This window comes from Ursus arctos, unplaced genomic scaffold, assembly GCF_023065955.2.
Source record: "Ursus arctos isolate Adak ecotype North America unplaced genomic scaffold, UrsArc2.0 scaffold_7, whole genome shotgun sequence".
Taxonomy (NCBI): Eukaryota; Metazoa; Chordata; class Mammalia; order Carnivora; family Ursidae; genus Ursus; species Ursus arctos.
Genome location: NW_026623089.1, coordinates 25745251 through 25757779, shown reverse-complemented (window position 1 = coordinate 25757779; position 12529 = coordinate 25745251). Strand labels below are relative to the sequence as shown.

The 12529-nt window shown below is 55.6% G+C and overlaps 1 protein-coding gene across 1 annotated transcript; it reads right to left on the bottom strand.

Annotated features, from left to right (window-relative positions):
• Positions 1-36: 36 nt before the first annotated feature.
• PITX3 (paired like homeodomain 3) lies at positions 37-11663 on the bottom strand. The gene is made up of 4 exons (XM_026493651.4): positions 11460-11663; positions 2473-2602; positions 2097-2299; positions 37-1510 (listed from the first exon to the last, which is right to left on the bottom strand). The coding sequence occupies exons 2-4, from the start codon at positions 2588-2590 to the stop codon at positions 923-925; spliced, it is 909 nt and encodes a 302-aa protein (XP_026349436.1). The 5' UTR covers positions 2591-2602; positions 11460-11663; the 3' UTR covers positions 37-922.
• Positions 11664-12529: the final 866 nt, after the last annotated feature.

Sequence of the window (12529 nt, the reverse complement as noted above, 5' to 3'; positions counted from 1 at the left end):
TGACGGCAGAGGGCTGCTGGCAGCAGGATGATCACTGAGTGAGAAGCCTAAGAAGGTGTGTGGAAAGATGAGAGGTACACACACAGACACTCAATAAGAATTCTAGGCCTGGTAGGCACTTAATAAATGTCTGTTACAGACCACAATTTTATTGCTATTAGAGACCCAAGCCCCTCATAGGAACAGTGAGAAACAGGTGCACAAAGGCGGTGGAACTTATCTAAGGTCATAGGCTTCCTAAGTTGCAGGATTGACACCCGCAAGTAAGCGTTCCAAACCAGACCTTCCGGCTATCCTCCATGAGACCACGAGGTGGCGCCGCAGCACCAGCTTTGGCCAACGCTGGCAGAGTAGCTTGTCCCTAAGCCACACCTACATACTCGCACGCAGTTGCCCCCCTTCTGCCCCAGGGATCCCCCAGCTGCAGCATCCTGGTGTTGGGAGCTGAGAAGGGACTGAAGCCCTAGAAGCCCGGGCCCTCATTTCTTTCCTGTAGACCCAGCTCTCCTTTAGACGTGGGGGAGTATGAGGAGAGGGGGGGCTCAACCGCAACTCTGAATCATCAGGCCTTTGGCAGTCCGCGCACGTTTATTTCATTTATCTTTGAAAATGGGGGAGGGGAGTCTGGAGAAGGCGGGGTGGGCCAAGGGTCAGTTGGCCCCCGGGGAACTGGTCCCTGTTCCTGGCCTTAGTCCCAGGGGCGCGGACTGTGTGCAGGGTTTGTAGGGCCCAGTCCACCCCTCAGGGCCGGCAGGGGGAAGGCTCTCTCCTGAGCGGGCCGCCTACCCACCTCCCCTCCCCGAGCTGCCCCAGCACTCCTCTCAGACCCCGGGGTAGGGCCAAGCCAGTCAAGACGACCCCAGTCCGGGGAGGCTGTGAATTCTCGCCACCGCCTTCGGGGATGGTCGACGGACCAGGTCATTCATACGGGCCGTTCCACGGCGTACTGGCACGGACTGAGGTTGGCGGCCGGGGGCGGCCCGGGCACGGCGGGATAGCTGAAAGAGGCGTGCTGTTTGGCCTTGAGCCTCAGGCTGGCCAGACTCGAGTTACACGGGTCCCGATATACGTAGGGGGAGGAGGCGGCTGCAGCTGCGGCCGCAGCGGCCGAGGCGTAAGGGCAGGACACTGCCCCGGAGGACACTGCGGCCGGAGCCAGCCCGGGGGGCCCCCCGCCCAGGCCCTGCAGGGCCCCGGGCCCTGGCACGGTGCCCGGGGCGGCTGCGGCCGAGGGCACCATGGAGGCGGCGATGGAGCTGGGTGGCGAGAAGACCGGCTGCGAAGCCAGAGGCCCCACGTTGACCGAGTTGAAGGCGAACGGGAAGGTCTTGGCTGCGAGCGGCGGGCCGAGCGCCTTGGGTGGCCAATTGCCGTACGAGTAGCCGGGGTACACCTCCTCGTAGGGCGGCACTAGCCCCCCTAGTGGTGCGGCGAAGCCGCCCTTGCACAGCTCTGCTTGCTGGCTGCGCTCGCGCTTCCGCCACTTGGCGCGCCGGTTCTTGAACCACACCTGCGGGCGTTGGAGAAAGGCTGTCAGGGCCGGAGCCGGGCGGGGGGCCGGTCTGGGTCCGCGCGGCAGGCGGCTGGGTCACCGAGATCAGGGTTCGGGCCGGGACCGCGCCGAGGAGAAACAAAACGGAAGTGGTTGGAGACGGGATTGGGCAGCGTGGGGACAGCCAGGCTCGGGGTGGGAGGAGCGCACCCAGTCAGGGGGCCGGGAACAGGAGTGGGCGGCAGGACTGAGCCAGGGGCGATAAGGTCTGCGGGGGCGCGTAGGATGGGAGTCAAGGAGGGGTGAAGAAGAGAACGGGAGCAGTGCCGGGGGAGAAGGAATGAGCAGCGCGGAGCGACAGGGTGGATAGAGTCAGAGCAGAGGCCGGAGGCTGGTGCAAAGGAGGCTGTGCGGGGCCGCAGACGGAGGCAGGGGCACGTCGGGTGTTGGGCCAAGGATAGGCAGTCAAGGCAGAAGCACAGGCTGCTGGCTCCAGGGCTGCTCGCTAAAAGGCCAGCGAGACGGAGGCCCGGGCCGGAGGGGGACGGCGGGCGGGGTGGGGGGTGGGGGGCAGGGGAAGGTTGCGGCTTTGGGAGGGCCGTACCCGCACGCGGGCCTCGGTGAGGTTGGTCCACACCGCGATCTCTTCGCGCGTACTCATGTCGGGGTAGCGGTTCCTCTGGAAGGTCGCCTCCAGCTCCTGCAACTGCTGGCTGGTGAAGTGGGTGCGCTGCCGCCGCTGCTTTTTCTTCAGTGAGCCGTCTTCCGGGGAGCCGCCGGGCAGCGAAGCCGAGGCCTTCTCCGAGTCTGGGGGCCGAGGTGGGAGAGGTCACAGGGCGCCCAGGCCTGCGCGGATTCTGCGGCTCGAGGACCTCCTCCACCGATCCCTCACTCCCCCACCTGGCCTTCCACTGCCAGGTTCCACCCGCAGGAGGGATTGAACTGTTATCTCCCCTACCCCCAGTAGGGGGTGCGCTCACCACTGTGCTCTTGGCCCTTGCAGCCGTGTTCTGGGAGTGGAGGGTGGGGAGTGCCCGCATCTGACAGCGAGAGGGCCGGGCTCCGGGCCTCCGCCTCGCTGAGCAGCCCGAACTCCATCGAGGGAGGACCCTGGAAGGGAGAGAAGACACAGACCAGGTTGATTAGGATAAAATCTCCCGGTTATCCGGTTCTCAGTAGTGTTTCCCTTCAAGTTCACTGCCCGTTTCTCAGCTACGGACATAAAACTACCCCTGTATGGGGTACCCTAGGATAAAATAGGGAAACAGCCACGTAATGGGGAGAAAGGTGCATACCGAGGGGTTTTATGCACAGACATGCACACTAGACTGTTTTGTTCACTGTCGGGCACGTAGAACTCTGCTGGTGTTCAGTAGATATTTATTGAAATTAGCTGAGGAAAACCACACTATTGCACACCACATATTGTATACCACATCCTCAAAAACTTCAGTTCCTTCTCACATGTATGGCCAGTAGCCACACAAACTCAGCCAATCATACCTGAACATAGCCTGAACCTCTGTTACTCTCCAGTGGGACAGATTTGATTTTGAACCAGGCCCAATATGTCTCTCATGAGGATAATTACTGCTATTATTTATGAATTTTACTATGTGCCTTTACCTCATTATCTCTCCCCTCACAAGAATGCATCAATATTAAATATGATCACCCTTGTTCAGGTGAGGAAACAGATTTGAAGTAACCACTAACATCACAGAGCTTGTATGTGGTGAAACTGGGATCTGAACCAGGTCTTGGAAACTCCTAAGCTAATGCTTTTTCTTTTGCTTTTTCAGATTATGTTCCTTGGGGCCCTACCCAGACACCCCAAGGGACTGGAACTTGGGGCTAGCCTCAGGGATAGAAGTCTAGCTTGGCCTTGCTTGGGTCTGCTTCAACCAGGGCAGTCCTGCTTTTGCCTGTTTTGTTTATGCTTTCTGGAGAGAGAGAATTTGAAAAAAAGGGTTCCAGAATCAAAAACAAGTTGGAGAATCCCTAGGCATTCTGGCCTTATTTGCTTCTGTGCCTGCGCAGACACACGTCACACCCTTACCAGTTCCACTCATGCCAGCCTCGACCAGAACTTCCATCCCCCGACCCCCAGTAGTAGATGTGAGCTTCTTTTTTTTTTTTTTTAAATCTGATTACCTTTGCAATTTGTAAGTACTTTCTTTTTTTTTTTTTTTTAAGATTTTATTTATTTATTTGACAGAGATAGAGACAGCCAGCGAGAGAGGGAACACAAGCAGGGGGAGTGGGAGAGGAAGAAGCAGGCTCATAGTGGAGGAGCCCGATGTGGGGCTCGATCCCGGAACGCCGGGATCATGCCCTGAGCCGAAGGCAGACGCTCAACCGCTGTGCCACCCAGGCGCCCCTAGATGTGAGCTTCTTAAAGCCACCTTCCCACCCTTATTCCCTATCCCAAACCTTGCTTGACATGGCCCAGGAGATGGCCCAGGTCCCTCTCCACGTCTCCCCAGCAGGGTCCCCCTTGCTGCTGGCTCTCCCAAGCCCCCTCTGGTGGGAGGAGGAGAAGGGGGCACTAGTGAGGCTCAAGAACTCGGGACACCTCTTGCTCGGAGGAGAACCAAAGGAGACTAGGGACAGAGGGACAGGGCTGAAGAGCTGGGTAGGAGGGGTCCATCTGCCTCTCCATTAACAGGGACTTAATGCAGGCTGTGCAGGGTGGCATTAATGTGTCGGATTAGCCTAGATTGAGATGTGTGTCACTTGGCTGTTCTGAATTTATAAGGAGCCTCTCTCTGGGAGGCGCAGATGGGCAGGGGCCTGTATTTGCACATGGTAATGCCCCTGTCAACCAGTGAGAGAGGACAGCTGCCCCCCCAACCTCTCAAGCGAGATTGGGGGTGCGACAGAGGTCAAGGCAGGAGGTTGAGGAGCAGTCCCTGTTCTTTTTTCAGGGAGAGGGGTCTAGACTTGGACCTTTTCCTAGGATTGGAGGGATAGAGAGGCAGGACTGAAGGGAACTGGGAAGGAGAGAAGTCAGGCTAAGGTGGGGATGCTCAGTTAGCCCCCCCTTCCAGGTCTGAGGTCAGGAGGCTTGGGGCTAGCCCAGCGATGCTCTGATAGAAGGGAGATGCCCTTGGGTGAGACCTGTGGCAGCCTCTACTAGTAGTTCTTCCCAAATAGCTCAAAAGGCTTAGAACTGAGAGCTGGGAAAAGGGGTGCTCTCAAGTCTCCTCTTACTTTATACCCAAGATGCTCTCAAAATGCAAGCCATGCCCCTGGCTTCTCCAGAGGCCATGGGAACAACATCACTAGGAAAAGAGGGACGATTGGGTTCACCTGTAGGGAAATCTAAATCCCACCATTTGTCTTTCCAGTCTGCCTTGGCTCCAGATTTCCAGTATTCCGAACTCCCCTTCCCCCAGCATTCCATACCTGTGTCTCCATTTCACCCTCTATTGCAGCAGAGGGAGGAGGGTGAAGAGAGATAAGGGCCAGAGTAAGAGATGAGGCCGAGAAAGCAGAGTTCAGGCTGTGTATTCCCAGAGACAGACAGACACACATGCAGACACATGCGGGCCCCCACTCAGACAAAATAAGCACTTGGACTTGGAGCTAGAGGCGTACAAACACACACTCTCCCACACATGCGCTCCCACATTCAGGCAGACAGACCCACACCGTCACACAGTCTCCTCTCTCTGTGACAGGGACAGCTGCCTTGGCTGTTTTGGAGCTAGCCATTACTCTCCCCCCCTTCCTGGCCCCTCTGAACCTCAGCTCTCAGTCCCAGGAACTAAGGACTCTGTGGGGGAGGAGGAGGCCAAAGGGGCCAGGAGAGTGGTCTATACTCAGTGGCTGCTGGGGAGAACCTCTTTCCCTGGGTGGGGAGAAGTGTCTGAGGGAAAAGGATGGCTTGGGGGTAGAGATGGAAACTGCCCAGGCCCCTCCTAGGAAAGTAATCTGGTATAGCCGGAAGAAATTAAGTCTGGAGACAAAAGATCTGGGTTCATGTCCTGGCTCCCCAACTTACTAGCTGCGTGTTCTTGGCAAAGTACTTTACCTCTCTGGAGATATTTTTTCATCTTTAAAAGGGAGATCATACTCCCTTCCTTACCTATCTCTAGTATTGTTATAAGGTTAAAATAAAATATAATGTAAAAATGGATGGGGATAAAACTCTATCTAAGTTGCTTCCCCCCTCCCCGCATTCATTGAACAGATGTCTATTTGGCACGGTCTATGAGCTGGGCATTGAGTAAGGCACTGAGGATAGAGTGGTAAGTAAGAGCTCATCCTTGTCTCTGCCCTTGCTTGAATTCACCTTCCCAGACCCTGTATCACCCAGGGAAAAATTCCTCTGGTGAATAGAGGTGAGGACGCTGCATTTGAGAGCGGGATGCAAAGTTGTGTTGTGAATAGTCTGCCCTGAACATAAAGGAGGGCTCAGCCAATAAGGTAACAGCACGATGGGCAGAGTAACCGAAGCTAAGAGCTGCTGGTAAAGGGAAGAAACAAGCCTTCAGGCTCTTGACCAGCGTAGTAATAGTGAAAGAGGGGTTGAAGCTGAGAAGAGCCCTGCCTGTGAAACTGAAAAGGCAAGAACACCACAGCCAGGCAGGCAACAGAGAGATAGACGGTGGGGGCACATGCCTCCAGCAGACTCATGTCCGGGTGGGCTAGCCAGGCAGAGGCTGGGGGCGCCAGGCTGTTGTCTGAGCTGGAGACAGGCTGGCTGAGGATTAAGCTCCCCCAAACTGCTGGAGGTCAGGAAGCTGGGAAGTTGGGACTGAGGCCAGGGGCTTCGCCTCACTTGGAGGACAGGGACAAGCTGTAGGTCAGATTGGTTGATGCTGGTAGGAAATGCCAGGCAGGGCCAGAGAGAGTCAGGAGCTAACAGCGGTGCTGAAGCCAGCTCTGGGAGGGGCTGCCGGTCCCCCTCCAGCCTTTCTGACACACCCTACTGGGGATGGATGAGCCAGGCTCCGTGGTGGCAGGGTGACAATCCCCACCCTGGGGAGAAGAAAGGACCTGCAGGTGTGCTCTGATTCTGAAGTACAGGCTGGAATTACAGGAAACCTATCAGGGACTGCAGCAAGAACAAAATATTCAAGATAAGATATAGTAAGGTGGCAGCACAGGTTGTCCCAGGTCACAGAGGTCAGAGAGCAGAGGCCATGGTTTCCAAAGAGACCCAAGCTCATGGCAAGAAGGCAACTACTGCGTGTGCCCACTTTCGCCCTGATGCCAAGGGGGCAAATCAGGGCCACAGCCAGAGAGCTCCCAAGTAGTTGTAATAATGGTGCCTGGGCAGGAGGCGTACCCTAGAACTGAGATGGGAGAAAAGCCCTGAAAGATGGAAGGGATAGAGTCGTGGCACGTGCCTCAGCTCGGCAAGAGCAAGTTGGTGACAGAGTATAAAGCATGGCCCTTAACTAGCATGGGACCCGCCTAGAGACCTGGATCTGAAGTAAGGCCCTTAAGTTCATTAGGGATGCTGAGGACCCGATCTGTCTGGTCTGCTGAACTGCAGTGAGCAAACGGGAACAAATGAAGACAGCTGTAGACACAGGTCACAGACCCAAGAGGAAACCCTAAGACTCGAGGAGAGGCAGCAATGATTTGATGCAGTTAATTTATCAAAAGGTAAATTAGGGATCAGAGGAATGGGCCCCCACACCCACCCCTCCCCTTCCTTCCCTCTTTCCTTCAGCAAGTGTTAGGTGCTAGGACAGATCCCCAAGGATGGGAAGGCACAGACCTTAATTTCTAGAAGCCTACAGTCTGGGGAGGCAATGGACAGGATGGACAATGATGCCTAAGTAGGCCTAATTCTCACATTGTGGGGGGTCAGAGAGATGGAAGCCCGTGTAAGGTGGTGTCAAGTTATGAGGCTCAGAGAATGTAGCACATGGCAGAGCTGGGAACTGGGGAGGCAGAGAAGGAGCAGAGGCTTCTAAATAATAGAGCAGGACTGGGAATGAACTGGCAGGTTCAGAGGGCAAGGGGCAGCCACACGTGGTCAGGGTCTCAGTGTGGGCACTGGGAGATCACCAGAGGAAAAGAGGTCAGGCTGAGGGAGCCTCCAACGAAGGGCATGGGGCGGTGCTTCAGGTTTGGTAGAGTCCAAGCTAGAGCGTCTCCAGCTTTTCCATCAAAACTCCCGAAGACCAAAAGAGAGAATGTCACTCTGGGAAACTGGGAGCACAACCTCAAACAGCTGCCACCAGTATGAAATTTCTTTGAGATCTCCAGCCTTATGTTAAAAAATGAAGCAAACTTTTCATTCTATTCCATACGTAAGTGTATTTATTTTAATATAAAAATAAAGTTTTCTCTCCACATCTCCAAGTGACATCTTCAAGTGACATCACCACACCAGGAAGATGGGCCATGTTTAGCCTGCAGCGTCATGCCCCTTCTACTCCTGTCCTGACTGCTCTCCCCATCCCCCCCCCCCCTTGAGAAGCAGTGCAAAGCAGTGGGAGTCATTGGAGACTTGTAGGCAGGGGAGAAACGTAAGAGCAGCATCCTAGGACTTTATATGGCTGTGGTGAGCAGAATGGATTGGGCAGAGGAAAGGTGGGAAAGGGGGAACTTAACTGAAAAAGCGTAAAGAAGGCCCTGGGGAGGACGATGGAAAAGGAGTAGAGAGAATTTTGAAAGCAGCTCTCATTCCCCCCACTGCCTATCTTCTTTCCCTTTCTGTCCCCATCACCCTCATCGTGGGTCCCTGTCCATGACCATGGGCTAGACACTCCAGATAATCCCAAAGCTCAGGGCCTAATGGATCTTTCAGACTAGCTGCCTTCTTCCTCCCCACACTCTAGGATGCATCATTTGGAGCAAATGGAGAAGAAAAGATTTGGGTGGCTCTGTCCTTCGCTCATGCCTATCCCCAACTCAGCTCCAGCCTGCCCCACTTTCCCCTCCTGGACCTGTGTCCCAGGCCCATCCTTGAGCAGGAGGCAGGCAGAGATCAGATCAGGATTTCGGGCCTGGCGGAGGAGTTAAGCATTTGGGGAGCTCCCTAGAACTCTTCTTGGAGAGGAGCAGAGGTAATGGCTGGCATTGGAAGCTTGGGATAGGGTGTTCCATCTGTCATTGAGAATCTTCCTATGTCTGGATCAGGGATGCTATCAGGCTTCTCTAAGACTTGAGACCCCATCCTTCCAAGCAAAGATTCTGTGGTTACAGGGGACCTACAGTTTGGGTATAATAATAGCAATAACGCTTCTTACTTCTGTGGTGCTTCTCCATTTGCAAAGGGCTTTCAAATACATAATTTCATTTAACTCTTACAACCACCTCGGGTAGCAGGAATATCCATCCATATTTCACCTCTGAGAAGATAAATTTGTCCAAGGTGACACAGATTGAAGAGATTCGAATCCAGTTCTCCAGGGTCTGAGCTCTTTCTGCTCCTTGTCCCCTCTACCCCAGCAGCCATTTGTGGTTCTGACATGCACCAATCCTGCTAAGCCCTGAAGGATTCCATTTCCACTTCCTGCCTCTACCTCCTCTCTGGAAAGGAGCTCTGAAAGTTTGCTGTCCACTGTGTGCCAAGGAACATTTTCCTATTCATCTTGAGCTTGCATCACTCCAGTTCTCCGAGGTCCCCTCATCTCCCATTTCAGGATTTGGGGAGCAAACAAATCTGCTTATCTAGGCCTTTCATTATTTGTGGATTTCCATCCTATTTCAGCTTCCAGAGGCCTAAACTTTGAAGTTTGCTCTCTCTAGCAGCCCCTGGCTCCCCATTCTGTGGATCATTCTCTGACCCTTCTCTGGGTCCATAACATTCTCCCTAAGAGCCAGTGACCAGTCACGCACTCAGTTACAAGGTTTTATGCAAGGATGGGAGAAAGTTCTGTCTTTTGTTTCCACTCATCTTCAATTACAATGCCATTGCTTTTTGGCCTTTTTGGCAAATGCAGAACTTTGTTTGGACTAAGGTCTTCAGGGAACCAACTGCAATGCCTTCCCTATTCCTTTCCTGATGCAGACTTTCATTTCACCCATAATTTTGGTGATTTTCAAAGGTGATGGGAGCACAAGCCCCTGAAAAGTGTATCAGAATATGATGGGAGTAATTGGGGTGTACCTTTATATTTATCAAAAGGGGGCAAGGACAAAAAAGGGTGAGAAACAATGTCCTAGCCAGTGATAAGCAAACTTTAAAATTGAGGAATGGAGGTGAGAGTGTGGGGAAGACATATTGTATGTCATTCCTGGGTGGAGGATGAGAGAGGTTGAGACCCACTTGTTTAGATTACTGATTGCTAAATGCATCACTTTGCACTTATCCCATGAAAACTCAGTCCCCAGCTGAGTTGTTTTGCTCACTTACACAGACCGGGAAAGTTCTCTCTTCTCTGTTCCCTTTAGCTTAACCGGGCTGCGGTTAAAGAATTGGGGTCAGGGTGGGTGGTCACTGTATGGGTCCAAAGTAATCAGGGCCCTTTCCCAGCTACAGAGAAAACAAAAGGGACAGTTGGGTAGGGCTGAGACATCCTTCCCAACCAGTCCTGGAGGGGCATCTAGGCCCCACATTGACCCCAGAGTCTGGATTCCATGTGTCTCCTTCCTCCTTCCTCTCAGCCATCAGGGTTGTGTTGGGATTGGTGGGGTTGAGAGAACCAAAAGAGAAACAAAACCACAGGGCTTGCTTTGCTAAAGGGCTGCAGTTTTCTCTTTGGGCCTGGGCTCCTGCCTTTTGCAGGGAAGGAGCCTTTAGCCTGCTGACAACCAGGTAGGAATCCAGGGCTGTCTGGTCAGCTGTATTGGAATTACGGGTTGACTCCCAGTTTGTGAGGAAACTGAAGCTATCAGGGAGGCTGGTGTTGAACTCTTCCTTACCCTCCCATTGCCCTTACGGTTCATTTTCTCCTTTCCTTGTCTTCTACTAGCAGTCCTACCATTGGCTTTCTCTCCTCAAATTTGGATTCTAGAAGTGCCGGGTGATGCTCAGATCTAGTCTGGGTTGGAGAGGGAATGTCCCCCAGCACCACTGCACTCCAAGGCCAGGCCTTTACTCTCACTTGTCTGCTCCCGGCTCCCCCTCACCCCACCCAGCAGCTCCTAGGAGCAGAAACTAGTTTGCAAAGTGTGAGCTGGGATTTGAGGCGACCCACCACAGTGAACCCCACTGCACACGCAGCAGCTGGGCAAGGCGCGGCCGGGTACATGGACATGCCACTCGGCCAGGGACATTCTGTCCGCCCCTGCCGGACACAGCGCCTGTTCCGGAGAGACCCACCTAGCCTCCCCGGACATTCTGTCCGCTCTGAGCCCCGAGCGCTGCGGACATTCCGTCCAATCAATGAGGCTCCAGGCCGGGACCCATCCGGACCCTGACTCCCCAACCCCGACATGCCAGCCCCGCCGCCTAGTCACTCGGGCTGTCCAGCTTCGGCCCTGTCGCCCGCACAGCGGCCATCTGACCCGGTCGCAGCCAGGCTCCCACAACACGGCTCCTACCCAAACTGCGAAGCGGCTGGGAAGAGAAGCGTGTGCGACCAGACTCACCCCTGTTCGCAGCCCCTAGAGTCTGAGCCCTGGGCGAGGGGCGTCCGGAGCCGCCAACTGCCCTCACGCTGTGCGGCCGCCGCCAGCTCCCCACGCTGGCCAGGGCCTCGGCAACCCCTTTCGCTCCCTGGCTGCCTGCCCCGGGCCCCCGAATTCCAGGGCGCTTTCTGGTAATGATTTTCCGACTCGACTCCCTGCTTCGCTGAGCTCCTGTCCTGGCTTCATGTCTCCGGCTTCCCTCTGGATCCCTTGAGTCTCCCTCTTGTCTGTCCCCCGAGTCCCGACGCTGAGTTTTCCTTTTCCTAAGTCCTGGCCCCGGGTCTGCAGTACGCCCTCCCAGTCTAGACCCATTCCCCCAAGCACCATTCCCCAGTTCAGCCACCCAGGTTTTGTTTTAGGGATCCCGAAGTTCGGTCGTGGCCCTTCGGCCCCATGAGCCCTTGTCCCCGCATGGTCAAGCACTCACAGTAAGTCCCGCAGCAGGCAGACTCCCGGCAGCGGCGGCGGCGGCGGCAGCGGCGGCGGCGGCAGTCTGGAGGGCAGGCAGGGGCCAGGGGCCGGGCACCCGGCCGGGGTGGGGGCCGCCCCCCTGCGCCCGGGCCGCCGCTCAGCTCCGGCGCTCTCAGACTCGCAGAGGGAGAGAGTGAGCCTCGCCGCGGACTGCCACCCCCCGCCGGCGCCCATTCACTTTATGGCAGCCCAGGGCGCCCCCAGCCCGCCGCGGCGAGCCTCGCGCGTCGGGCCCCGCCCCCTTCCAGCTGCGCCACCCGGGCTCCACCCTTTCCAGCTGTGAATTTTCAGGCCCCGCCTTTGGGGGAGGGGTCCAGCCGGCGCGCCGCCAAGAAGCCCGCCCCTTGGCCAATCGGAGGCACTCCTCAGCATCTGGGACACTCCCTTCCCCACGTGGCTGAAACCTCGCTGAGCAAGAACATTTTGGCAGAGCCAAGCCGGCGAGAGTACAGTGGACCCGTGGCCCCGGAGAAGTGGGGCCGGGCCGCCACCCTGAGCAATGCGCAGTGGTGCCGGGGGATGGGGCAGCCGGGACGCCAGCTGGGAGGGCGCACTGGCAGGGAGAGGCCACCGGGTTTCTGCGCTCGGTTGCCGCTCACGTTTCGCAGATTTTCTCCACTTGTCGCTGTCTGTCTCTCCGCGCTTTTGTCTCTGCTCCAGTCCTCCCACATCTTGCCTCTTTCCTCTTTCTCCTCCGCCGCTTGATCTTGCTGTTTGTCCCTCTCCTCCCTCCTCTGCCATTTTTTTAAAAGATTTTAATTATTTGACAGAGAGAGACAGCGAGAGAGGGAACACAAGCAGGGGGAGTGGGAGAGGAAGAAGCAGGCTCCTAGTGGAGAAGCCTCATGTGGGGCTCGATTCTAGAACTCTGGGATCACGCCCTGAGCCGAAGGCAGACCCTTAACGACTGTGCCACCCAGGCGCCCCATCCTCTGCCATTTTGAAAGACTAATTTATCTTTCTCTGTGCTCTTCTTTTTCTTCACATCTTTCTCTCTTCCTCTTCTTGGCTATCTCCCGCCCTGTC

Coding starts and splice junctions, on each gene's coding strand:
- PITX3 (XM_026493651.4), bottom strand. CDS start 2,590: ATGGAGTTCGGGCTGCTCAGCGAGGCGGAGGCCCGGAGCCCGGCCCTC. Junction 2,300..2,472: donor CAAGGGCCAAGAGCACAGTG/GTGAGCGCACCC, acceptor CTCGGCCCCCAG/ACTCGGAGAAGGCCTCGGCT. Junction 1,511..2,096: donor TCACCGAGGCCCGCGTGCGG/GTACGGCCCTCC, acceptor CAACGCCCGCAG/GTGTGGTTCAAGAACCGGCG.